The 27,548-nt window shown below is 45.8% G+C and overlaps 1 protein-coding gene across 2 annotated transcripts in view; it reads left to right on the forward strand.

Annotated features, from left to right (window-relative positions):
- Positions 1 to 6: 6 nt before the first annotated feature.
- The window catches only part of MAPKAPK5 (mitogen-activated protein kinase-activated protein kinase 5), a 30,762-nt gene continuing 3,220 nt past the window's right edge, over positions 7 to 27,548 (forward strand). The window contains exons 1-13 of one of the 2 annotated variants that reach the window (XM_006894674.1): positions 7 to 161; positions 7,056 to 7,129; positions 7,533 to 7,608; positions 8,525 to 8,622; positions 14,236 to 14,344; positions 16,075 to 16,164; positions 17,050 to 17,145; positions 21,917 to 21,997; positions 22,916 to 23,103; positions 23,960 to 24,080; positions 25,084 to 25,214; positions 25,444 to 25,565; positions 26,550 to 26,654. In XM_006894674.1, the coding sequence (XP_006894736.1) occupies positions 126 to 161; positions 7,056 to 7,129; positions 7,533 to 7,608; positions 8,525 to 8,622; positions 14,236 to 14,344; positions 16,075 to 16,164; positions 17,050 to 17,145; positions 21,917 to 21,997; positions 22,916 to 23,103; positions 23,960 to 24,080; positions 25,084 to 25,214; positions 25,444 to 25,565; positions 26,550 to 26,654 (1,327 nt within the window). In that variant the 5' untranslated portion in view covers positions 7 to 125. The remainder of the gene's footprint in view (positions 162 to 7,055; positions 7,130 to 7,532; positions 7,609 to 8,524; positions 8,623 to 14,235; positions 14,345 to 16,074; positions 16,165 to 17,049; positions 17,146 to 21,916; positions 21,998 to 22,915; positions 23,104 to 23,959; positions 24,081 to 25,083; positions 25,215 to 25,443; positions 25,566 to 26,549; positions 26,655 to 27,548) is intronic. The other variant, XM_006894675.1, reaches the window with a different exon arrangement.

The raw sequence follows: 27,548 nt of genomic DNA on the forward strand, positions 1-27,548 counted from the left end.
GCGGCGGCTGCCAGTCTTCCCGAAGCCCGCGGGCCGGAGCGCCGAGCCCCGCGCCCTCTCGGCCGCGGCGGGAACGTCCAGCCGCGCAGTCCCCACCGCTGCCGACTGGGGGGGCCCCGCGGAGCATGTCGGCAGACAGCGAGATGGAGAGAGCCATCAAGGTAGGGGGGACGCGCCCTTTCGCCCCGCTTTGTCCCTGTGGCCTTCCGATCGCTCCGTGCTCCGGCAGCAGAGCACTGGGCGTGCGATCCAGAGACCTCCAGGTTACAGCCTCTGCGCGGAGAGTGTGTGCTATGTGTGGGTGGGCATGTTCGAATTCCCGCTGCCTCCGTGGGTGTCATCTGTGCTCGGTTAGCCCTTGATGTGGGTCATTATCAAAGGGAGTGTGGCACTGTGCACGCTTTGGCCCCGGTGCATTTGCTCCCTGCGTGTCGCTTGGCTGCTTCTGCGGGGCGCTTGGAGTTTGACTTGACTCATCCACCGCATTTGTTTGCAGCCCAGTTGAAAATCTGCCGTTTGCAGAGGCCTTCGCACAGAGCCTGCCCGGTGGCGTATTGTTCCTCGCCCGGCTTTTATTATTGTTACTATTTTTTTTTTATTGTTGCTTTCCTCTCTTCCACCTCCCTCTGCTCCCACGGAGTGCAGAGTTTATTTAGGAAGCGCTGACCGTGTCCTGTGACTTCTTCCATCAAAAGAAAAACAATGTTGTGCCTTTCAAAATATCCCAGATAAATGGCCAATATGTTTTTAAAAAATGCCTGTTTCCTTCTTAACAAAAATAAGGTAGATTTGTGCACTGCACCATAAATTTATAGTTTGACTTGATAGCTCACTGTCAGCACGGAGGAATGTGAGTCTTGGTTAAATTGAACACTAAATGGAAAGTTTTCTATGAAAACTTGAACTTGCCAGTGTTGTTGAGTCAGCCTCATTGTTGTTAGAGAACTCTGGTGGCCAGGTGGGTAAGGAGCTGTGCTGTTAACCTAGAGGCAGGGGGTTTGAATCGATCTTTGTCTGTGGGAGAAAGATAGGAAGCCCCCTTCCCTGCGATTTACAGCCTCTAAAAACCAGAGGTTCAGCTGTGCGTTAGTTTGAACTCTAGGCAAGGAGTTGGGGAATTGTGTCGTTAGGGCCCCTGAGTTGACTACGCCTCGTAGCAGCCCTGTGAATAACTGGTTGGAATTCTGGCCCCTCTGTGCATCCTCCCAGACTCTCATGCACCACTGACCCCCTAGTACAGTGTTAGCCCATCTTGTTTGCCAGCAGGAGGTCTTTTTCTCCTGGCCCAGAGTGTCTGAGACAAAGTTTGCCTCTAAGGAGGCACTTCCTTCAAGAGAGATTTGTTTGTTCCTTTGGCAATAGATTCATTACTTTCTCCTCACTAAAATTCAAAGTCTGTGGTATAGTCCATCCTCTTCTCTAACACCACAGTTCAGAGGCATTCTTTTAGGTCACCATTATTCTTTGTCCAACTTTCAGGTACATACAAAGCAGTTGAAAATACCATGACATGGATCAGGTGCACTTTAGTCTTTAAACGGAAAGACTTGGTCTTTAGGACTTTATGAAGAATTTACTCTGATTTCAGTAGTTAGCTGTGTATTCATTTGTACGGGATGCACAACTCCTGGATGCTAACCAGGAGGTTGTTGGTGAGAGAAAAGACCTGGTAATCTGCTTCCTTAAAGACTTCAGCCTAGGAAACGGAAGGGGCAGTTCTGCTCCTAGAGGGTCACTGTGCCTGGACCTGTAGGTGACATCATCATAGATAGAAACTGTCATTGACTGCATCTTAGTTGGTTCCACAATCCACTTGGTACCAGCAGTCAGAAGATCAGGAGACATTGCACTGGGAAAGTCTGCAGTCAGGGGCCTCTCCAAATGAGTGAAGAGCAGGGATGTCAGTTTGAGGACTAAACTGAATCTGATTCAGGCCATGGGCTTTCCAGTCGTTTGCTTTGCATCAGAGAGCAGAACAATGAATAAGGGTGACAGAAGAATTGATACCTTTGAGCTGTGGGGTTGGAGAAGAGTACTGAATATTTTGTTGACTGCCAAAACAACATATGTCTTGGACAAGGTGTGGCCAGAGTGCTTTTTGGAGAAAAAGATGACAAAGCTTCGTCTCACATTGTTTGGGCATGTTGCTAGGTGGGGCTGTTCCTTGGAGAGGGACACCCCATGCTTGGGAAGGTGAAGGATCAATCGGCTAGTGAGAGGAAGGCCTTCAAAACTGATGGATTGACACAATGATTGCAGCAGTGGGCTTGAGTGTCAGAGCTTGTGAGGATGGCACAGGATAGGACAGGCTTCACATCAGTTGTTCATAGAGCTGCTATGAGTCGTACTTGACTCAGGGCCACTTAACAACAAGCATGAGTTGAAATGGATTAAAAGATGCACACAATTTAAGAATTTTACAGCTGAAAGGCTTTTCTGGTGGGAGGAGCAGTATGTTTATACCAGAATTCCCCTGGAAGTATAAATAATGAATGTGCTTTAAAACCCCCAAATCAGGCCCAGTGCTGTGGAGTTGGCTCTGAGCTCTTGGTGAGAGGACCCCATACACTGTTCTCCCACAGAGCCACTGGTGGCTGTGAGCTGCATTGAGCTGCTTGGTCTGCAGGGCAGGAACTGTCTGACCAGCGCTTGCGGTCAACTTCATTGCTATCAAGTTGGAATCAACTCATAGAACTCATAGCTGACCCACTGTTGGGTTTCCGGGGATGTAAAATGCCTGTCTTTCTGCGGTGGAGCTGCTGGTGGATTCAAACCAGAGAGTTAAAACTTAGGAGTTAGCAGCACAGCTTCCTATGGACCTGGTCAGCAGAGTGCTAGTGCTAACCATAAGGTTGCTAGTTCAAGTCCACCCATAGTTACTTTGGAAGAAATGCTTGGCAGACTACCCAGAAAAGGCAATTTGAAAACTTCGTGGGGCAGAGTTCTCCTGTGACACACCTGGTGTGACACACCTGGAGTCGCGCTGAGTCAGAGACCTGATGGCTTCTGGTGTAAAGAGCAGAGCCATTAAAGCTTCCTTCACCTTTCACAAGATGATCCCAGATATCACTGACATTTAGAATGAAGATCACATTGCTAATAATAGAAGTAAGAGTTTGAAAAGGATTTTCAGTTTTGATTTTCCATTTTTCTTTTTCTAGGATTTTATTGATAAAGGGTCATGATTTATTGGTGAAGTTATGTAAGCTGTGAGTCAAAGCTTTTGTGGTCAGCTTTTAAATGCAACCAAAATTTTTTTTAACTTTATAATTAGCTATTAGTTTTCTTCCTCATTGATGGTCTGTAGATTTTTGAGAGTGGTGACAGGTGTATGTATACCAGGGCATATAGCTTGTTCGGGGAATCTTCATCCACATTTCGTTTTCTGGACAACTGTACACAGGTACATATGGACATTCCTTATTCCTTTGGCCCAAACGGCTTTGTTAAGCTTGCAATCAGTATTTATTGTCTGCTTTGTGTGTGGCATTGTCTTAGACAGCAATGGTACAGCCAGGCGCCAGATGACCTGCTTCTGTGGAGCTTATATTCTAGATGAGGAGTTAGGTCACACACATGTCAAGTGGTAAATAAGGAAGTATAAAAGGTAATAAACATATTGGAGGCAGTTAAGTCTAAGAAAGATGGGAGTGCTGTTTGAGATAGGGTAGCCAGGAAAGGCACATCTGAGTCAATGCCATTTGTATAGAGCTCTGAAAGAAATGGGGTGGCAGTCACCCCCGTGGTACCTGGGGGAAGATTACAGGTTTAGGGAACTGCAAGTACAAAAGCCTCCAATTCGGGGCAGCCTCTGTGTGTCCTGGGAACAGTGAGGTTTTCCACCCTACTCCCCCCATTTAAAAGTTCTTATTTTCGTTTTATTGAACCCTGGCTTATGGCAAGTTGACCCTGTGTCATCATAATTTAGATGACCTCCAATGATTTGATAGGAGGTTCTCAAATGTTTCAAGTTCCTAGGGAATTTCCCTTCTCCAAGTGACTTCTGTGTAGTTTGGAGAAAGCCTTTAACATTGTGGCCAGCTGTAAAATCTCCTTTAACTTCGCTTTTCACTGGCTTTGCTAGGTCTCCCCAGTCTGTGTGTCTTAATCAGACATGGATGTGAGGGGAACTGAACTCAGCCCTCCTGCGGTGCTCAGTTCACATTTCCCTACTAAATTCTGGGTGTTCTGTGTGCTTGTACAGAAACTGCCACTTTGGGGTTGGGCCAGCAAAAGTATTCACTGCCACATGTGTTTTCCACTTTTCATTATGAATTTTCTTTCTTATCCCAAGTTGAGTGCATTTCCAGGACAACAGTTCTGCTGGTTGTTGTAACTAGCCCTGTGCTGGTAAAAGGGACATTGCCACGTTCCAACAGCTATGGATCGTGTTAGGGTTTTTGAGTTATGGCCCCAAATCTGTGCTGTAAATCCTAACCCTGTGCCTGTAGTTATAATCCCATGTGGTAATGTCGTCTTTGTTACGTGAGGCTGGCTTAGTGTATTAGAGTGTATTTTAAATTAATCTGCTTTGAGATATAAAAGAGAATAATACAAATGAGCAGAGTAGAGACCAGGAAGACACATGCACAGTAAGCCCTAGGAATATATCCCAGGAACTCAGAGAAGGACCTTATTCCACACAGCCCAGGGAAAAGGCTTCCCCTGCAGCCAGCATCCTGGATCTGGAATACTCGCCGGCTTCCTAAGCTATGAGAAAACAAATGTCTGTAAGGACGCCCAAGCATCATATTTATGTTAGAGCAGCACTAGGAAACTAGAACAAGCAGTGAGCAGAGTGGAGGGATGAAAGAGCTTACGTTAGAAGGCCCCTGCCCTATCTGAACCCCCACCAGGCTTTCAAGAGTTACCACTTCTCTGTGAGTTCAGTAGAGTCAGTAACAGTGCCCTGAAACGTGGTTTTGATGATGTTGCTCAATTTTAAACTTGTTCTTTCTTTTTAGGATTTGCCAACTAGCTCTTCAGTCATTTCCAGAGTCTGTCTTAAGGTTTTGATCCTTTGAGATTGGCTAAGGGATCTTGTCATTGGGTAGTTTTGTTTTAAACAAACAGCTTCTCAGATGATTATCTTGCATAGTTAAGAGCTGAGAACCAGGTGAGCTCTGGTGGCCTAGTGGCAAGAAGCTGCACTGCAATCCCAGAGGTGTGCGGTTCAAATCCACCAGAGGCTTTGCTGGAGAAGGAGGAACCATCTCCTCCTGTACCAGTCAAATCTGATTTGACAGTACACACACACACACACACACAAATAATAAAAAGAAAATAAAAAAATGTTTTGTTTTTTTTTTTTTAAAAGAGCTGAGAACCAATGGTCTAGAACAGGAATTGCGCATTTTATGTGAGGGACGAGGTAGTGAATACTCCAGGCTTTGCTTCCCTGAGGTTATGCCTTGGAAACCGTATGGGGTGGCTTGACTCTGCCCTGCAGGGTTACTAAGATCTGGGAACGAACGGGCTGGCAGCAGCTGGTCGGGTTGGTTGGTTTGTTGAGAGACAAGATACTGCCTTTGTCAAAGTCAGGTGTCAAACCTGTAGTCAGACGAGCACCTTAATAAACACCTTTAAAAAAGTACAGTGAAGACTTTGATCTAACAGTTATTTTTTACATCTCAGGAACTGGACGTGCAAACAATCCTTTGATCTGATTACTGCAAATTTGTAGAGCAAATCTCCATAGAAATTTTCCATAGAGTCTCTATGAAAATGCGGTTCCATTAGAGTTGAGGAGAAGAGGCAATTGACAGATGACTTTATTTTCCTGTGAAATTTAGGCTACACTCCAGCTCCTTCTCTTTCACTGCTGTTTTCCTCTCTTAAACACTTATACATAGCTCAGCCAGTACAAATGTGAAAGGTTGACAGGCTGAGTGGGTAAATTTGATTTCTGCTGAGCTGTTGAAGAGGACTCTGATCCTAATGCTGCTGGGGAGGACTCCGATCTTTATGTTTCTGTGGAGGACTCTGATCTTCATGATCCTAATGCTGGTGGAGAGGACTCTGATCCTTATGCTGTTGGGAAGACTCTAAACCACATGCTGGTGTGGAGGACCCTGATCCTCACGCCGACTCGAGCATTTCCTCGAGGCCCCTGGGCGGTACAGATGGTAAAAAAGACTAGTGGCTGAAAAGTTGGCACCTACTTAGATGCACCACTTAAGACATGGTCATCTGCTTACTAAAGGATCTGTTTGAAAACTTAGGGAGCAGCTCTGCTGCACAGACATGGGGCCCCCATGGGTTGGAAGTTACTGCACAGCAATTTACAGCCATAGGTAGTTGCCCTTGATGGGATGGTCCTGGCAAGAGGCTTGGACCACAGGACAGGGTCTGTGACTCACTGTGTGACCACATTGGACTTCCTGACCCTTCCATATTAGCATCCCTTCATCATTCTGGCTTCACACTCCCTTTCAGTCATTCATTCCAGTTATTGATCATTTGAGCTTTGTCAGGAACTTGGCTGCAGAAAGTTATGACAGTGGAACCTGTTCTAAGCTGTGTCCCATGCACACTCTTCTGGGCAGAAGTTGTGTTTCTGACTCAGAGCTTAGCTTGCTCTGTGGTACATGTTAGCTGCTAGCGTGTTGAATTAACTAATGCCTATTCCTGTGTACTAGCAGTGGACATTGTAGTACATAGTCTATAGATTTTCCTTGCAAGAAAACAATTTTAAAGTCTCTCCTGAGTCTGAATCTCTAGTTGGTTTCATATGCTACCCCTGGAAGCCAGTGAACATGAACTGTGGACTGTTGGAACTGAGGTCATGTGCTAATAGTGTATGGGGAAGGAGCTCAAAGGCAGGGACTAGGCAAGAATGCCACGAAAGCTCCCGTGAGAGAGGCTTCATCCTGAATCAGTGAAAGCTCTTAAAAAGCCACAGTGAATGTGAGAGACTGTCTTGGTTGTCAGAATTATATTGTTGAAAATGCCCGTCGGTTCTCTGAGAAGGCAAGCTCTTCCTTCAGCTGGCTCCCCTTCACTGCGCAGCTTTCTAATAGACTCATGCTCTCCCCCTCCTTCTTTTATTTTACTAGGAAACCTCCATTTTAGAGGAATACAATATCAACTGGACTCAGAAGTTGGGAGCTGGAATTAGTGGTCCAGTGAGGTAAGAGACCTGTGTGAGAATTACAAAAAATTGTGCTGTGAAGCGACATTGGAGTTGCGTCTTGAATTGTAGGTGTCAAATATGCCATATTTGAGAATTAACCTTCACTTAACAAGGTACTTCTGTTTTGCATTTTCTCAGACGTTTAAAATACTAGTACATGACTGACGTGCTGAGACTGGACGCTCTGTCAGAATTGCCCTTAGCTAGTGTTATCTGAGAGGTAGTTTCTCCTGGGAATGAGCCTGCCTGGCTTCGGTGCCAAGGCCCTGTTGCCCCAAGTGAACCTCAAGAAGTTTCTGATGCCCCTGAATAGACTCTTGATTAGAAGGTGCCAACACATTGTTACATTAATTTTCATTCTACCCTCCATAATCTCTACATTATTATTCGCCTAATCTAGAGTCTGTGTGAAGAAGTCCACCCAAGAACGGTTTGCACTGAAAATTCTTCTTGATCGTCCAAAAGCTAGAAATGAGGTATGGTCCTGTATTCCCTTGACTTGTCTAAATAGTTGAGGTGCCTGAGAATTGTTCTGTTCACAGATACAGCAGCTTTCTGGCACGAGTACAGAGCTGTATAAAGAATGTTGTGTATCCATGCTTACCCCCTTCCCTTTTCCAGGTAGCATTAGGAAGCCATTTTGATCTTTTGACATTGAAGTCTGGTACCTCCCAGAGTTCTGATTTCCCTTCAGCCACCCTGTTTTTTGTTTGGTTTTTTTTTAAATTATTATTATTTTTGTGTGAGTGTACCGTCAAATCAGATCTGACTGGTACAGGAGGAGACTGTCCCTCCTTCCCCGGCAGAGCATCTGGTGGATTCGAACCATGCACCTCTGGGATTGTAGTTGCAGCTCCTTGCCACTAGGCCACCAGAGCTCCCCTACCCCTGGTTCTTTTAATGTTGATGTGATCTTTGTGTTTCAAAGCATTCAGGCCTGCTTCAGCTTCCGCTCCCTGGAAACGATGCTTGCAGGGTGGGTACCGAGGCACCTGGAAGCGTTGGGGGAGGGCTTTCTGAGTGCTGTCACAGCACATCCTTGCTGTTTCTAGTTTTTTAAAAATCCATATATGTTTCAAGTTAGATTTGGTGTGACACCTTAACAATGTACGTAACTGGATTTCTTCTGCCTGGATAATTAATTAATTAAATGAGTTATTTGCTAGAAGGTAGAGAGTAGAAATGTATCCTGTCAGTGAGATTTTTATCCATGAAAAAAGCTTTCTGAGACGTTTCAGGTCTGGAAGCACAGATTTTTGGAGCTAGTTCCAGGTGCCAGGCTCACCCTCTTGCATCTGGTGTGGTCACGTGAGGGCCAGTGATGTGGGGAGGGTCTGATGAGAAAACCCTGGTGTGCACTCTGCTCACAGCATCCCGTCTGCTGTCCTTCAGGTGCGCCTGCACATGATGTGCGCCGTACACCCAAACATAGTCCAGATCATCGAAGTGTTTGCTAACAGTGTACAGTTCCCGCACGAGTCCAGCCCCAGGTAAGACTGACCACCTTCCACAGATGCTGAGAGGGCAGTCTCCCACCCCAGCTGTGTGCCTGCTTTCCTGCTGTCTTGACTTGGTGTATTTTACCATTTTAAGTGTGTGTGAGAACAGGATTGTCTGTTGAATCCAGAAGTAGTCGTCACCTAACTTCAAGAGTTATGAATTTGGGCCATTTTTGTCATCTTTACGCCTACTCACTCTGGGCTCTTTCAGTTCTTATGGTAATGGTCTCTTTTTAAAAAGTACTTAAATTAGAATTGAATAGATTGTATTGAAGTTACCCCCCAAAAAACCCCCCTTTATTGCTTAGACTGATTTTTGTTTTTAAAGGAAGAAATAGATAGTATTTTTTTGGTTGCTAAATGTTTGGCAAGCCCAATGGATGGTATTCCAAGTATTTTTCAGCAAATGAAACATTAAGCCAGGTATGACTTTTGCTGAGAAAGCCAAGCTGTAAACAGAGTGTTGGAGCAGCAGCCTGAGAAGCACCAGTAGAGGGTATATCAGAGTTTGTGAGCGTTTGGAAGAGAGTGCTGTTAAGTGGAGCAGAGTGCTGGTGTGGAAAAAGAGATAAATAAATACTGGTGGGAAGCCAGTGAATGAATTATTTCTCACAGCTGCATTTTGATGGAAGCTAGAAGCATTTCCGGAAAAGAATTGTAAGCCCAAGTCACAAGATTCTTAGAGAATAGGCAGCTGTGTAACCCTGTCCAGTCAGCTTGCTGGGCATGCTGTGAACCGCATGGGAAGCTCTCCCTGAGAGAATAACAGCCACCAGCAGAGTCGCTTAAAGTTCTGCACTGTGCAACATAGTATTCTGTTTAAAATGCAGTAAGTTTCCAGGTTAAGAACATCAAATGTGGAATGTGTAGACAGCTCAGCCTTAAGGTCAGACTGCCATAAAGCCTTTGCATTAAGACTTCAATTAAATACATTCATTTGCTAAAAAGGAACATAGGCCTAGTGTTGTGATTCTCGGGACAAATTGTGTGGACACATTCTACAGATTCATGGGCTCCAGGAAGGAGAACTTGGGCTACTCTATTAAGTCTGATCATGTTGAGTGGATAACGTTGTATTTGGTTTAAATTTTCCTCTTACTTTCTCTTGTAACCATGACTCCAGAGGGTGGTGATACATCAAAGGAGTGGAAAACAATAATGAATGAAAAGTAGAAGTAATGAAGCGATGGGAAAGAGGTGAACTGTCATTGGAAAAATACTAGCTCACAGTTGGCCAGTGATGAAGTGAGAACAGAGCATATCCCAGAATGGCTTTCTCACAGGAAAGCAGCCTGCATCACGAAGCAGCACAGAGGTTTAATTGTGGAAATAGAAAGGCTGTTAATAATTTGTTTGAATGAGTAAAGTCACTGTAATATGCCTGTTAGCCTTTAGTATAAGAAGAGGCTCAAGACCTGTTCAGTGATTCGAAAGCCACCTGTGCAGCATGTAATGGTGATTGTGATAAAGAGTGTGTCGTGTGCCGGGCTTGCTGGAGTCATCATAAAGTGAGGGACATTTACATACTAAGTTCAAGCTGCTCTGAAGGAATTGGCAAAAAACACAGTCCCTGGAATTGATGGCAAACCGATTGACATATTTCAACAAACAGGTGCTGCCCTGGACGCGTTCACCACGTTGTGCCAAGAAATCTGGAGGACATCCATCTGGCTAGCTGACTGGCTAGCTGACTGGAAGAGATCCATTATTCCCTTTCCAAAAAAAGGTTACCCAACAAAGTGTAGACATATCTAACAATATCATTAATATCACAACATTAAAGATCCTGCTGAAAATAATCCAAAAACGACTGGAACAGCACATCGATAGAGAACTGCCAGATGTGCAGGCTGGGTTTAGAAGAGGCTGTGCACTAGGGACATTACAGCTAATGTTACATGGATCCTAGCTGAAAGCAGCAGAGGAATGTTTATCTGTGTTTTCATTGACTATGCAAAGTCATTTGACTTTGTGAATCACAATAAACTGTGGCTAACTCTGAGAGGAATGGGAATCTCAGAACATTTGATTGTGCTTATGCGAAACCTATGCTGTACCAGGACGCAGTTGTCAGAACAGAGTAAGGAAACACTACATGGTTCAGAATCAGGAAAGGAGTGTGTCAGGGATGCATCCTGTTTCCATACTTTTAAATCTGTATGTGCACTAGATCATCAGGAAGGCTGGACTTTATGAGGAGGAATGTGACATCAGGATTGGAGAAAGATTCATCAACAACCAGCATTATGCACATGACATAGCCCTGCTTGCTAAAATTGAGGAGGATCTGAAGTGCTTGCTGCAGAAGGTCAAGGAATACAGCTTTCAATGTGGATTTAAGCTCAACTTCAAGAAAACAAAGATTCTCACCACTGGGCGAATTAGCAGCAGCATGATAGACAGTGAAGAGACTGAGATGGTTAACAGCTTCAGTTTGCTTGACCCCACAGTTAACACTCTTGGTACCAGCAGCCAGGAAATCAAAAGGTAAATTGCATTTGGAAAATCTACTGTCAGGGACCTCTCTAAGTACTGAAGAGCACCCCTGTCAGTCTGGAGACTAAGGTGCACCCGATTCAGGCCATGGTCTCTGTAGTTACTTGCTATGCATCAGAGAGCTGGAAAGTGACTAAGGATGATAGAAGAAGAATTAATGCCTTTGAATTATAGTGCTGAAGAAGAGTATTGAATATACTATAGACTGTTAAGAGAACAAACAGGTTTGTCCTGGAGAGGGTGAAAGCAGGCTGCTCCTTGGAGGCAAGGATTTTGAAGCTCCGTCTAACATACTTTGGGCATGTTGCCAGGAGGGACTGGTCCTTGGAGAGAGACATCATGCTTGTAAGGGTGGAGGGACAGCGTAGGAGAGGAAGACCCTTGATGAGATGCACGGACTCAATGACTGGGGTAGTTGTGTCAGAGACAGTGAAGTTGGCTCAGAATGGGGCTGCGTTCAGAGCTGTTGAACAAAAGCTTACTGTGAGCTGGAGTCAACTCGAAGGTACATAACAACAACAACAACAAAGTGCAAAATGAAGTCAGTGAGTGCTGATGATGTATTTCTTTTTTGTTACTGTAGAAGAGATTTCTTAGTCTGTACAAGCTATTGGCTACTTGTTACAGTGAATTTTCAAGGTTTTCATTATAGTACTATTTCCCACACACATCAAAATCTGGAAGACTTAAATTATTATTTATGTGTTTTCTGTCCTACTCCTCAAAACAGAAATTTATTTTTGGATATTAACTTGCCATTTTTTGAGGTTAAAAGATACATTCATAAACATGTACAACCTACAACAGACAAACAAGTTACAACTGATATACCTGGACAGACACTACCAACAACATTTCTTTAAACAGGGAATTGGTTTTGACTGTTGTCAGAACTACATGAGTTTCAGTAAACTCTTTTCATGTCCTTCTGAAACCAAAATGGGGAAATATCTTTTCCATCACTCAGCCAACCACAACATGATCAAAAATGCATGCAGAAAGGCCATGAATAGAACATGCATGCCACAGAGTTAAAACCCTAGTTATTATTCAACTCAGTTACACAAATTAAAAAGTAAGAACAAACTTCTCTAACATATCAGTGCTAGTTAGAATCCTCATCATCAGAACAAATGTAGGTAAAAACTGACCGGGGCTAAAACCGAATCTGTCAGCAGACATCCCAGAAAAGCTGTGGAATCTTGCATTTTGTTATTCCTGAATGGCAGTTTGCCAGCTCTGCGATTGAAGTATACTTTGTGGTGTTTCCAGAAGTTCCAGATACCAAGTAGTTCAATAATTAATAGTATTTTAAGCAGAAAGGAGATCAAAAGCTGACCTGATATCAACATGTACCAGATGGAGATATATATATAATTACAGAGTAAATGTAAATAAAGTCAAATGTGCTCATAAAGGTACACATACTTTCTGTTACATAAAAACCTGTAGAATCTTAACTGCACGTTTGCTATACCATGTTATCAGGAAAGTTGTGAGTGCAACTTCTGCAAGTATTTACTGCAATGATATAAAATAGTATGTGCAAACTTTGTGGTATTTTAGGCCGCTAAAAGAGCAGTTAGAGACTTTGTGCAGATGGCACTATCTGAGCAAGTGTGCAAGAGATGGAACTGCTCAAGAGCTTATAACAGCAGCTACCACTGGCTCCTCTTCCGTGCCCTGATTGATACTCCTCCCTGTGGTCTCTCCTCCCCGTGTCCTTATGTCCCTCCTCCCCGTGTCCTGATGCCCCTCCTCCCCGTGTCCTGATGCCCCTCCTCCCTGTGGCCTGATGCCCCTTCCCCATGGCCTGATGCCCCTCCCCCGTGGCCTGATGCCCCTCCCCCATGGCCTGATGCCCCTCTCCCGTGGCCTGATGCCCCTCCCCCATGGCCTGATGCCCCTCCCCCGCGTGTCCTGATGCCCCTCCTCCCTGTGGCCTGATGCCCCTTCCCCATGGCCTGATGCCCCTCCCCCGTGGCCTGATGCCCCTTCCCCATGGCCTGATGCCCCTCCCCCGTGGCCTGATGCCCCTTCCCCATGGCCTGATGTCCCTCCCCCGTGGCCTGATGCCCCTCCTCTCCGTGGCCTTATGCTCCTTTATTCTGGCTTGCACTTTCCACAGTCCAGGCGTCTGAATGATCTTTTCAACTAGTTCCTCAAAGACAAGGATTTTCACTTGTCTCAGAAAGTAACCTGGAATGCTTCTGTGCAGATTTCAGGCTTTCATTTCTAGCAGCTTCATAGTTTTCATTATCAATTTAATTTCCAGTTGGCGTGTTTACTATTTCAGTTCTTGTGCAGTATGTTTCCAGTTCATTGAACCACCCTTAACAAGTTTTAACAGAGATGTCTCTTCTTGTGACGTCATAAACCAATGTAACGCCCCCGTGCGCCTCTGTAATACCCGAGCCTCTCCTGACCAGCAGTCTCCCAGGTTGCAAGTGTAACCTTGTTTCCATCCACTGATGTGGTATCCACCTTGAAGTCACACCTGTTGTCACTGTGAGCCTCAGGAGCAGCCTGGGCTTGCTCACCCAACTCCAATTATGAGGGTCTTATATGTGCTCAGCACGTCCTCATCTATCCCAACCCAGTTCAGCTCCTGCCCAGCTGGCCCCCTGTGTCCTCCTTTCTACTCCAACCAACGAGAACTTTGATGTATTTCTTACGTGGTTTAAGTACATGTGCCATCGGGTTGACTGTGACTCATAATTATGTGAACCATGTGTACTTCTTCCACTTTATTTTTAAATTAATTTAGAAATAGATTGAGGAATGGATCGTGCTAGTAACTCAGGGACTGCCTGTATGCTTAGTCTAACTGCCCTACGAAATACTCTCTGCAGTGAATATCTACTAATAATACTTGAGTGTCTTTGAAGGGATTACTGTCTTCGGGATGAATTTTCAGCTTCCATTTTATTTCCCAGACATGTTAGTGCAGGTTTTCCAGAGTGTCCAGTAGGTGGTGTCAGGCACAGCCCACAGAGGTGTGGGAGGACTAGAATAGCTTACACACTTCCCGGTGAGCTGTCTTCAGGTCAGTGACTTGATGTTTCAGGTTTTTGTTTTGATTTAACAAAATCAAATGCTTTCAAACAGGGCCCGACTCTTAATTGTAATGGAGATGATGGAAGGGGGAGAGCTCTTTCACAGGATCAGCCAGCACCGGCACTTCACGGAGAAGCAAGCCAGCCAAGTGACCAAGCAGGCAAGTGAACCCTGGGCTCTGGTCCCACTGCCCCCAGCATTGGTGAGCAGTGTCCTTCCACCAGGACCATAGGAGAAGGCCTACAGAGAAGTTCTGTTTGAGTTCTCATTGCCTACTCTTTGTCACATAATCAGAAAAGATGTCTTGGCAGGAGAGATGTGACCCTTTTTGTGCTTTGGGGAAATTGTATTAACTCATTCATAACTAAATGATTCTCTGTTTTGAATATTTTGTTGAAGCCCTTTATTTCAGTAATTGAAGGCATATTGAAGTCAGGGGAAAATGCTTTCTAGGTAATATGGATTTTGATATAATTACCTAGGATACTATGTTGTAGGTGGGTTGAAGCCAGATTCTTCACATCCAGGCAGCTGGCCAAGTCCCCACACTCATAACAGTTGGGACAGCTTTACAAGAAACCTGAGGCTGAAAATGTAGGTGGGCCACGTAACCCTGTGGTTCATGGAAGGGTTAACTGATTGCCAGCTGTTTTGGGTTTTTTCCTTATTGTGATTTTAACGGAAATTTACAGAAGAGTTGGATTTTCATTGTTCATTGTTGCAGAACCCAGCTGATTTCTGAGACCTCCTGTGAGCTTGGAATAAACTGTAGAAGGAAAGTAATTGTACTTCTAGGTAGGTAGCAGAAGTCTTTAGTTTAGGCATGTAATTTCCATGTGTTATTATTAGTACTGGATTTTGAGATAAAATTGTGATGTCACTAGAGAGAGTGCCTGGTATAAAAACGCACCTTCGCGGTAGTTGTATAAGACACTCCTGTGTATGTGCATCTCTTGAGGTTTTCAGAGTGTCTTAAAATCTTTAAAATTCTAGGGTTTTCCCAGTTATCTTAGTATTTGAAGACCACATTTTGTAGGAATGATTTCTGTCACAAACAATAGTATTTCAGTTTGAAGTAACCTCTTTAAGAGATGGAAGGTTAACCAGACCATCAGGCTTACTGCCCCCCTTCAGCACAGACAGTTCTGACTTCTTCATGATGCTCTAGAGTTTTGTCCTGCTTCCTTCCTGGTAAGGGGAATCTGATACTTGGAATGCTGAGAAAATTCCATCCTGCACATGTATAATGTGTTCTTCCTTTATTTCTTTATATTATAGTTTTGACTGTTTGAAATATTATGAGTAAAGGATGAATGTTGAGAATTGTCTGTAAAACAAAAACCCTTCAAATTCATGCAAAGGAAGCAAAAAGCTGGAGGGCAGATTGTAGGACCACCAGCTGGAAAATGCAATCACTGATCCCAGGTTTTCTTGAAGGCAGAACTTAAGATTGAGCTTCCTGGGCAGTGTGGCTCGTTCTGACCCTGGTGAGGGTGCCTGAGGCCCCGTGGGGGGACAGCAGCTCCTGTGACAATGACCCAGTTTAGTCTCCCCTCTGCAGTGCCTGGCTGACTTCAGATAAACACAGACGGGAACATTTTATTTTGTCTGTTTCATACAGGATGTACGTAGAGGATGTAATAGCTGTCAGTCTATTTTGACAAAGGTCTCTCTTCTGCCTTTGTTTCGTTCTTTTTGTTTTAACAAAATACAGGTTGCAACTAAGCTAGGCTGAAGTAATGTCTTCGTTTTGGTATTCCAAATCTTGATTTCTGCTTTAAAATTGAATTGACTCAGTCAAGGATTGTATTTAACACCTCGTCCTCTCAGCTTGGGGCACGAGACACTGGTGTTTTTGAAAGGGGGCTACGCCCTTGTGTCCTTTTCCAGATAGCTCTGGCTCTGCAGCACTGTCACCTGCTCAATATCGCACACAGAGACCTCAAGCCGGAAAATCTGCTCTTCAAAGATAACTCACTGGTGAGAAGACTTGCTTTTGCCTTTTCACTGTGCCTCTCTGAACGCAGTTAAGTGATTAGTACACTGAACCCAGGGTGAAGAGGCTTCTATGCCAAAGTGCTTTTATTTTGCCCACAATGTCTCATGCCTGGAATCCTGGCACAGTCCAGTTGCATTATACTGCTGCCATTGATAATTTTGCACAGTACTGGTCAGCATGTGTAGGATTTGGGATATTATTGGGAAGGGGCAGGAGTCTGTGCACATCACCTTGAAAATTACTGCTCACCTCATGAGGCATGTTCCCTCCAGACCTGCCGCGTGTACCATTTCCCACCCGGTCTGTTCCTCTGGCGGCCATGAAGCTTATGGATAATAAGCATAAGAGCATAGTAGCACCTGAATTGACAATGTGATGGGCTAGTAGAGTTAGTGCTCAGTACACTGTGAGATCTCTAGAGCTCTGGTGGCCTAGTGGTAAGAAGCTACGTTGCAGTCCCTGAGGCACGTGGTTTGAATCCACCAGCTGCTCCCCAGAAGGATGGGCATTTTCCTCCTGTGCTATTGATTATCTGCCCCTGAATATTGCTGGAGGGTCAGCGGTGGGTCATTTCTGACTTGACACTACACAGTAGCAACAAAGCTAAGATCTCATTTAGTGCTGCCCCAGTTATAAAGCAAGGCTCTGAAGCAGGACTAACTCTGTGAGTCGATAGACATTACTGAGACGGGTTCTTCAATCTGACCATTGTTTGCAGTTCTGGGTGTTAGTCCTACTTTCTGATCTCGGCCAGAGGCCTCCTCACTCCGAGAACTGACAGGAAGGGTCACATATCTTGCACTAAACTTTGTTTTACTGATAACTCCAGAGTTCTCAGACTCTTGATGACATCTCTTTTTTTTCAGGATGCCCCAGTAAAGTTGTGTGACTTTGGATTTGCCAAAATTGACCAAGGTGACCTAATGACACCTCAGTTCACCCCTTATTATGTAGCACCTCAGGTAAGCATGGGGCACGTGCTGTCTCTGCCCTCACATGTTTCCTCAGAGCTCCTGCTAGTCCCCTGTACACCAGGTGCATGTTCCAGATGGAAGTTCCAGAAAACTAGATTGCTCCAGTTGGTGAAGGCACCCTTTTGATTTTATAAATTAATGTGATTGAAGTATAGATTTGGCGGTGTTGTTTCCATCCTTCAGTCAGTGTGTGGTGATGGTGAAGAGTTTTGACAGACTGTGCACACGTGCAATCACCACACAGGGTAGGGAATGTGCCCACCACTTCAGCCAGTCTGCTGCTACTTGTGCCCTGGCTCAGGCCACCACAAGTCTGGTTTCTGTCAGTACTGATAACCGTTGCTTGGTCTAGAATTTCATGAGAATGGAATTGTGACCTTTTTCTCTTTTACCTTTTATAATCATCCACGTGGCTGCATGTATTGGTAGTTTATTCCTTTTTATGGCTGTGTAATATTCCATTAAGAGGTATGGTGTTGAGATGCAAATCAAAACCACAATGAAGTACCGTCTCACTCCAGTACAAGTGGCAAAGTTTAACAGGGCAGCAAGTAATAAATGTTGGAAAGAATGTGGTAAGAAAAGAACTCTTTCACACTGTTTTTGCGATTGTAAAATGGTACAGCCATTGTGGAAGATAGTTTGGCCCTTCCTTACGAAGCTGAACATAGGAATTCCATATGACCCAGCTATTCCACTACTTGGAATATACCCTGAGAAAATAAACACTAAGGCTCAAATGGAGATTGATACACCATGGAAACAGCAAAAATGTCCTACCACAAATGAATGGATTGAGACATTATGGTGCATTCACACAGTGGAGTACTGTGCAGTACACAGGAGCAATGATTTTGTAAATTATTGTCTAACTTGGGAGGGAGTGGAGAGCATTATGCTGAGTGAACTAACTCAGTCCCACAAGGACAAGTATAAAACCATTACTATAGAAAAAGGATCTAAGGGGGCTGGAGGAGGGATGAGGATGTGCTTGGGGAGGGGGGATTAATCATGGAGTTGTATAATTTGATGGGTGGGGTGAGAGGGAAATTGGAAGAATCTGTTCTCGAAATCAAGTATTTGAATTTTTCAAATAAAGGAGTATAATTTAAAAAAAGAGAGGTATGATGTTGCAGTGGCTGAAGCATTTTGTGGCTAGCAGAAAGGTTTGGACCCCACTAGCCACTTCAAGCAGCTGTATTTTGGAAAAGGTGCAGCCTGAGTATTCCTTGGAAGCAAGGATTGTGGAACTGTCTCATCTATTTTGGGCATGTTGCGAGAAGAGGTTATTACTTGGAAGGGGACCTCATGCTTGGAAAGGTGGAGGGTCAGTGGAAGAGGACCCTCCCCAGGATGGGTGGATCGGTACAGTGCCTGCAAGCAATGGGCTGACTGAGTGTGACCAGGGCACATGCAGGACAGGGCTCAGATTGCTCTCGGCAGCAGCTACTTTGTGGGGGAAGGGGATGTGGTCGTCTGTTTGCATAACAGTAGCAGCCTGGGAACCCCTTTGGGGCAGTGACTCTCCAGCCTGTAGAGACACTATAAATGGACTTGAAGACAGTAGATTTAATGGGCAGGATCCTGTAATACAGCTTTTCCATGCTTGTGGGTCTGTTCCTCAACTGCTGGACATTTTGGGTTGTTTCCAAAATGAGTTGTTTTGAGTAAAGCTGCTGTGCACATTAATTAACTAGTTTCTCAGAAGCTCTTTTTCCCCCAGTAAGTATACCCCTTTACATTCCTGCCAGCAATGTATGGATTCCATTGGCTTCACTTTCTTACCAGCCTCTCGTGTGTGAGTCTAATCTGAGTCACTCTGGTAGATGATAGCATTCTCTCCCTCTGCGTTTCCTTAGCTTCTCCCTGTGGCTGCAGTGACTGTGTGTCGTCGTCTTCTCTTGTGAGGGATGGGACATGTACAGATCTTTGCCCTTTTCTGTTTGTCTTAAACTTGAGGTGTAAGATTCTTTGTATATTCTGCATATACATTCTTTGTTATAGAAATGCATTAATTTCGTAGGCACTTGTAAGAGATCATTACCCACTTAATGACTTAAAACAACACATTAATTTGTATTACTGGGTAACAATTCTGAAACAGTATCCACTGGGAGGTTTTTACAGGAGGACTGTTGTTCCATAAGGAGGTCTGATGGCCACATAGTAACATGTTGTACTGTCAGCCCAAAGGCTTGAACCCAAAGGTTCCAATCCACCCACTGTTCCACAGGAGATAGATGGGCAGTCTCCTTCTGTATACTTGACTGCCCCTGGAAGCCTGCTGGAGGGTCAGCCATGAGTCATTTCTCACTCAGTGGCACATAACAAAGGTATTGATCCATAGTAACCTCTCTTGTAATGTCTTAGCCTGCTTTTAGAGTTGTTGTTGTTAGGTGCTGTCGAGTTGTAGACAATTCATAGCAACCCTTTGAACGGAAGACCTAAGCACTGTTCATAGAGTTTCCGGAGACAAGCCACTTCGGAAGTTGATGCCACTCCTACTTCCAAGCTTGTTTTAATCGGGAAGCTCCAGCAAACACTGTCCACCATGGGTGACCATTGACACATCAGTGTCACAGTGTTTAGCATCACAGCAACCACGAGTTACCTCTGTACGGCAAGTGGACAGACCAGTGCTATACTATACCACCTAGAAGAATGTTTGACAGAAAAATAATTTGAACCAGGCCTGAGGGGCGCAGAGTAAAATCACCCAACTTGGGCTTGGTAGCATAACTTTCTGTCTACTAGGACAACGTAGCGCTTTCTATGTTGTCGTTTTTAGAGTAGCAGGATAATTAACCTTGGTTCATTTTCTCTTATTTATTCTTGGAAACGATAAGATAAATAGAGAGAGGGAGTGTGTGTGTAATCAAGTGAAGCTTTCTGGGTCTGGAGGGGTTTTTGTTGTGAAACAGCTTTTAATTCTAGAACTGACTGTAAGATATATGGATGTGTCCTTTTTTCTTAATGTCTTCATGGGCCAGCTGTACTAACCTCTGTCTGTCTGAAGCGTATCTGTCTGAGTTAGTTGCTGTGCTGCTCCGTTACCCACCTTTCATGGATTCCAGGATGTGCAGTGCATGTGGCACTAGGTTCTCTTGTTCTGTGGCTGTGGGCAGTGCCCTGCTGACCAGGTCCTCTCGTCTTACCTTGCTCTCGGGTGGTGGGTGAAGTGGCTCGGGGCCCTTTTTGTTTGTTTCTTTTTTAAATGTTCTTCCTCTGCCTTTACCTTTGGCCTTAATGTCTCAGAGGGTGTCAGTCATACGCTCCTTGTCTTCAGGTCAGAACCGAGTCAGCTGATGCTGCAGCAGGTTTTCAGAGACTAAATCTGGAGGAGATTGCTGTATTTTGTTTGACTAATCATTCTCCTCTTTATTGTATTTTCCTTCTTTACCCACCTGGCATTCTTGGATTAAGTGCTAGGTAGTGTGAATTTTAAGGAGCCTCTCAATGCATTATACATTGGGCTGCAAAACAAATGGTCAGTGGTTCAAATCTCCCAGGCACTCTGTGGGAGCAGGATGGGCCGTCACCTCCTGCAAAGATGTACAGCCTTGGGTCCAGCGCTGGGGCCCTGAGAATAAGAATCACCTGGAGGGTGGTAGTTCTTGAAATTGTGCATTTTAGCCTTCTTGGGATCAGTTTGAATCTTTCATGTGTTTTTGTTAGGATTTTTTCTCTCTTTTTTTTTTTGGCTCAGATTTTAGACAAGTCCAGTTCTGTTATTTCATCCTGCGCTTTATAATCAACCCCTCCTCACCTCTCTAGAAACAAAACCAGTTGCCATGAAGCCAGTTCTGACTCATGGTGTCAGAGCAGAACCACAGTCCACTCAGCCTGTGCTTGGTTCTCTAGGACGGACCCTGCAGTTGGGTCAGCGGCACAGAGCTTCACTGTCTGCCTTGCTGTCCACTTTACTAGGTCCTCCATCTGTGCGTGGGAAGGACCACTACTGCCTGGTCAGCACAGAGCCTCGCTGTCCGCCTTGCTGTCCACCTTGCTGGGCCTGCCTCCTGTGGGTCACCAGCACAGCTTCACTGTCTGCCTTGCTGTCCACTTTCCTAGGTTCTCCTTCTGCGGGTGGGCAGGGCCACTGCAGCTCTGGTCAGCACAGAGCCTCGCTGTCTGCTTGGCTGCGCCTGCTTCCTGTGCGTCAGTGGCACAGAGCCTCGTCTTTCTCTCCACACCCCAGCTCCTAGCAGTTACAGCTCGTTCCTGTTCTTCTTTTAGCCTTTTCCAGGATACCATAGAAATGTAGTCAAAAAATTGGAAGTCTTTGAGTCTTTTGTCATGTGGTGTAATGATTTGAAAGTCATCCATGTGTACTGTGAAATAGTACTTTTTTTATTACTGAGTAGTAGTGTGTTATATAGACTTAGCTCAGTTTGTGTATTCATTCACTTGTTGATTGTTTCATTTGTTCTCTTTTGGGGGTCAGGGAGCTCTCTTGGCTAAGTATATTACATGCTGGGGGGGGCTGAATTACAGTGGTTTTATGTTTTTAATCTAATTATCTTGTGGTTTTGATTTAAATGACTGGTGATCGGTGCTGATGACCATCTTTTCATATATTCATGTGCTTGGAGGAGGCAGCACATTCCTACAGTCTCTTCACACTGGGCAAATGGTGGTTTGAAGCGTTCTGTGTAGGTGGGGTGTTGTTCCGATTGTGATGCCAGCCCACGGTCTGTCTCAGGTTGCAGGTCGGTGCTGTGACTTTTCAGTAAAGCCTCCCTCTGGCCCACTCTGACAGGTGCTGGAGGCACAGAGACGGCATCAGAAGGAGAAGTCTGGCATCATACCTACCTCGCCAACACCCTACACCTACAACAAGGTAGGTGAGACCGCGGTCTGTGCCCCTGGGGTGGAGTCCCTTCTCCTGTGAGATGGTGTTGGGTTTGATGTACGTTCCTGTCCAAAAGACTAGAAGTGCACTAACACACACGTCTGGATTTCCAGTTTTAGGATGATAAAATGGGAAACAAACTTCTGACCCATTTAGCTTTTGCAGCAATCACTCAGGGACCAGCTCTCAGACTCCTCTTTGTAGGCGGCGTGGATGTGTGTGATGCTGGTAAAGAACTCCAGCTAGAACCAGTGAGAGAGAAAGAGAGAGAGAGAGAGAGAGAGAGAGAGAGAGAGAGAGTGTGTGTGTGTGTGTGTGTGTGTGTTCACATGCACATATATCTACTGACCTACCTAGCTGTCTCTCTATATTTTGGAGAGAGAGTTTTGTTTGTTTGTTTTTTTTTTTAATGAACTGACTAATTTTTATTGTCAGAGGCTGGCAAACCCCAAATCTGGCATATTTGGCAACAGATTAGAGATTCTTTGTTGGTCAAATGGTATAAGTGTGGGAAGAAACCTGCCAAGGTGGCTCTTTAAAGTCTGGAGGGAGAAGACACCCTCAGAAAACCTTTTTTCACCCAAGGCCTTTAAATGATTGATGAGGCCCCTCACACTGGAAAATAATCTGCTTTACGGTTCCACGTGAATATGTCAGAACAGCATCTAAGTCAGCGCTGGCCCAAACGCTGGGCAGCCTCACCCAGCTAGGTTGACACATGAAAGCAGCCATCACGACAGCACGGGAATTTGGAGAGAAAATGGGTTTCTTTTAAGGTCCCGACACTTTCTGTGCTCTGTGAGACCACAGGAGAGCTCTCTACCTTAGCGACTCAGAGGCCTGTCAAGGGTGCTTACCTGCGGGCTGTGCTATTGCTCCGAGTGACTGTTTCCTTTTTGCTTTCAGAGCTGTGACCTGTGGTCCCTAGGGGTGATTATCTATGTGATGCTGTGTGGATACCCTCCTTTTTATTCCAAACACCACAGCCGGACGATCCCAAAGGATATGCGGAGAAAGATCATGACGGGCAGTTTTGAGTTCCCAGAGGAAGAGTGGAGCCAGATTTCAGAGATGGCCAAAGATGTTGTAAGAAAGTGAGTCCAGCTGGGCAGGGAGGGCGGGCGGGAGGGCTGCTGGTGGTGAGGCAGGGCAGAGCTCCTTCCATGGCGGCAGTCCTCTCTCCAGAACCTGAGACGGGGGTGCTGCTGACCCCAGAGCCACCCCTTCTCAGTGTAGCTGTAAGGGAGAAAGAGGATTAGTCTCCTCCTGTAAGATTTTCAGTTTCAGAAACCCAGTGGAGAGCCAGCCATGAATTGGTTCCCACTCGATGCCACTGAGTTTGAGAGTTGGAGGGAATGGAGCGAGCTTTGCGGCTTCCCATTGCAGCTCGGGAATCTGTGCCAGGTTGCGAGCCTCCGCAGTGACTGTGGGGCCTGTGTGGTAACCCCCCTGGGAGGAGCTCCTGTTTCTTATAGGGAAACCAGTCACGTGGGAGTGACGTCCTGTGTGGAACGAAACAGGTCCTGAGACAGCCGTAACCTTTGATTTTAATTCTTGACTTCTGTAATTGCGTGAGGCCTGAGAACCACCTTCTCATTTCCCCAGAACCCACTGGCTGCTCTGACGTATATTAAAGTGGGAAGAGTTAGAACTAGTGAGTTGATGACCTTGGAAAACCATGTCAAGAGCCACTGCTGGCAAAACCCCCAGCACGTAGCAGGTTACAGGGAGGACTGCTGACAAGGTGGCGAGTCAGTGCTCCCAGCATTCACGGGGTAAAGAGCGGCACTCCTGTGGAGATGCACAGCATGGAAACCTGGTAGACAGTGGCCGTCAGTCAGAAGCAACTCTACATAAGTGGGTGGGGTTTGGGGTTTGGTGGGATCCAGACCCCAGAGTGTCTTCTGGGAACACGTGTGCACATTAGCTCTGTTGGTCTCCTCTTCACAGGCTACTGAAGGTTAAACCAGAAGAGAGACTCACCATCGAGGGGGTTTTGGAGCACCCCTGGCTCAATTCCACCGAGGCCCTGGACAATGTGCTGCCCTCCGCTCAGCTCATGATGGATAAGGTTTCAGTGATGCTTATTTTGTTGATGAAAAATGCTATGTTGAGGGTCACCTGGTAAAGGGTTTACAGACAGAGCAGTGCAGAGCATATTTCCTTCCCTAGAAAAACTTCTGTAGTTTCCTGAATTAAAGAGCTCCTTTTCATATTAGACCAGATCAAGTCCTGGGAAGTAGGCACAGAAGGAGCCTCCACGGAGTATCTGTGCATCACGCTTGCTTTATGCTGTTAGGGCACATAGCGCTAGAGGACCCCATTCTTCCTGCAAGGATTTTACCACGCCTGGTGAGAAAAACAAGACCAGTAAACACAAAGTAAAGAGGAACAACTCAGACATAAGATTTTAGGGTTCTAAATTGTGTAAGAAGAAAACATTGAAGGGGTGTAATGCCAAGGAAGGTTTTTCTGGAGAAAAGGCAAAAAGGCCCTCCATTTATTCATTCTGTCCTGTGATACCCTCTTTATATTGGGGCTTAAGCTGGCCTAGAGTGGACAGTGCAGTGAGATGTGACCTTGAGAAAATGACAAGTAATTAGAGCAAGAAAACATACAGAGAGCAGGGCTGGGTCCGTGGGAAACGGTCTGGTGTCCAGGTGGAGGTTGGTGAGGTCAGTCTTCCCTGAGGTGTGGCCGTGGTCACCAGGTGAGATGATCAGAGGTGGTGAGAAGTCAGGCACCCTCGGGGTCGAGAGGCAAGCAGCCTGCAGCCTTCCCCTGATGACCATGTAGGCGTCTCCTCCCTGTGCTTCCACTGACAGCATGACCTTGCCAGCGTTTCTGCGGTCAGTGTCGATCTGTCTGCCCCAGAAGGCAGACTGGCTGTTGACTGTTGGGTGCTTGCTTGGTCTGTGCCCATGGGCCCCAAGGATCTATAGGGAGTAATCCCTTATCAAAACCTAGGCACTGTTGTGTCTTCGTTCTCGGAGCCTCTCCTGCCCACTTCCTTAGACGGGCTCTCTGGTGCTCCAGTGATGGAAAAGCTGATGAGTGTGTTTGCTTCCTTCCAGGCGGTGGTTGCAGGAATCCAGCAAGCTCATGCTGAGCAGTTGGCCAACATGAGAATCCAGGATCTGAAAGTCAGCCTCAAACCTTTGCACTCTGTGAACAACCCCATTCTGAGGAAGAGGAAGTTACTCGGGTAACTGGGGGTTTGTCTTTGTTCTCTTCCTTGATGGCACAGCTGCATGGTGGGTTCTGAGAGCCTAGTGAGAGTGAAAAGGGTGAGCTCTCGGCATGGCATTGAAGTTGGACAGCAGGTAGTCATGTCGGTCTGTAGGAATCTGCTGCCTTATGTTTGGACTGAACTTTTGCACAGAGTTGGGTTTTGAGGTCTCACTTTGCCTTTCCTTCTCTCTACACTTTGAAAGCACCAAGCCAAAGGATGGTGTTTATATCCACGACCATGAGAATGGAGCCGAGGATTCAAACATCGCCTTGGAGAAGCTCCGAGATGTGATCGCTCAGTGTATTCTCCCCCAGGCTGGTAAAGGTCACGCCGTTTATGAACGCGCTCTCTTTGTGCATGCGTGTCTGCCTCTGGCAAGATGAGTGCTTATATTTTGTGTCCTCTTTGTGTTCTTTGCATATTAATATGTGCTCCCTAAAAAGAGCAGACAACGGGAAACCATAGAAATGGTAGCAGGTTCTCCTCTCTTTGGTTTCCTGTGAGATTTCTAGTTTAGATTTGTTCCAGGACTGATCACAATATTATTTTTTGTGTTCAGTTTGGCACAGAGGGCACCTGATAGAGGATGACAGTGGGAGAATGTTGACTTGGGCAGCATTTGGTTGCAGCCTCTTCACATATCGTTTCCAGAATGTTTATAGTTCAAGGATGTCATTATCTTGTGATTCTCAAAAGAATACCTCTCATTTAAAAAAACAAATGATCCCTCTTGAGTTCAGAAGTAGCTCCTTGGGCCCTAGGTGGGTCCGTGGGAGTGGGGTCTGTCTTTACATTCAGCTGGGTCACAGGCTTTGTTTGCCAACTGAGGGAATGAAGGAGACAGGTTCAAGTCCTAGGCTGAGAAATTTGCTGTGACCTTCCTAAACTTCTGGGCTTTCAGAAAGCCCGTGTCATGTGGCCGTGCACTGTGAGCATGTGGCTTTGATAGACCAGCTCTTTCGAGGGAAGACGTGACCTGGGACATAACCTGAGAGGGTGTGTCCCAGCTCAGCCCTGTTGTATCCCCCAGTCTAGGTTAACAAGGGATTTCTGCTCAGTGGTAGGTCTGACACTGCCTGATCGACCAGTAAAGGCTCTGAGCCAGCACAGCGTCCATCTGGGTGAGACTGTCTGTCACAGTAGAAGAATTCTAACGGCCAGAGTGGTGACATCTAACACAGGGACAAGCGGACAAATTCACCCTCACGTCTCAGCCACCTGGACCTTCTTTCTGTCCTGGCTTCTCCGACAAGAAAACACCATGATGCTGCAGGGAAAGTGCAACTTCCTTGTTTTCTTTTTCAATAGGGGAAAATGAAGATGAGAAGCTGAACGAAGTCATGCAAGAGGCTTGGAAGTATAACCGGGAGTGCAAGCTCCTGAGAGACACTCTGCAGAGCTTCAGCTGGAATGGTAGGAGCTGGCATCATGCCTTCTCTCAGGAATGCAGGGAAGTGCTGACTTGTAGGATGTGTCGGATCTCTTTAGAGGCTGCGCTGGGGTCCTTCTAGATGAAGGGATGGGGTGGCCCCAGTCTGTCCTGGTATTTCTGGATGGTAGTACTTTCCGGTGGTTTTCCAGAGTCTAGTATTTCTGGATGGTAGTACTTTCCGGTGGTTTTTCAGAGTCTAGTTTGTGTGGTGTGGGTATAACACTGGAAAACTGCTACCACTTAACACTTTGACAGACAACCCCAGAGCCCAGACCTTCTTGCAGACACGGGGGCTGTTGGCCAGATTACTCCAGAGGAGAGAAAATACCAGGGATTCCTCTGTGGATCTGAACTAGAGAAGGATTCCTTCATTACGGAGAAGCCTTGTCAGACCTGTGGTGAGATGTCCCCCACAGGGCCAGGCAGCTGGAGAGCTCCAGTGGCTCTGTGGACGGTCCACTCAGGCACACTGGACTGGGGTCTGGCTGCAGGAGGCCTGCAAAGGAACGAGCTTCACTGCTGGCCAGCTTTTCAGACATGCCCTCCCAGGCTTGACACACTGGTTTCCTGGGGTCAGTATAGAAAACTGACAACATAGGACATATCCTGATGCCTCTGCAGTGAAGGGCCGAGCGCTGCCCTCTTCCTGAAGGGCTCACGCTGCCTTGCTTTCCAGACTATAGACTCTTAGTTGTTGTTCATGTGGGCCTGGCTCCTTTTTTCCCCTTGAATGTCAGTCAAAGTTTTACAAATTGTACTGGCTTTCCATACAGTTAAACTCATAGAGATTTTATAACATTTATTGCCTCTGGTGAATTTCATTAATCCCTATGCCTCATCTACCCATTACTGTGTATTGCTTTTCCTTTCACCCA

This window comes from Elephantulus edwardii, unplaced genomic scaffold (genome assembly GCF_000299155.1).
Source record: "Elephantulus edwardii isolate Elephantulus edwardi_28Jun2011 unplaced genomic scaffold, EleEdw1.0 scaffold00148, whole genome shotgun sequence".
Lineage (NCBI taxonomy): Eukaryota > Metazoa > Chordata > Mammalia > Macroscelidea > Macroscelididae > Elephantulus > Elephantulus edwardii.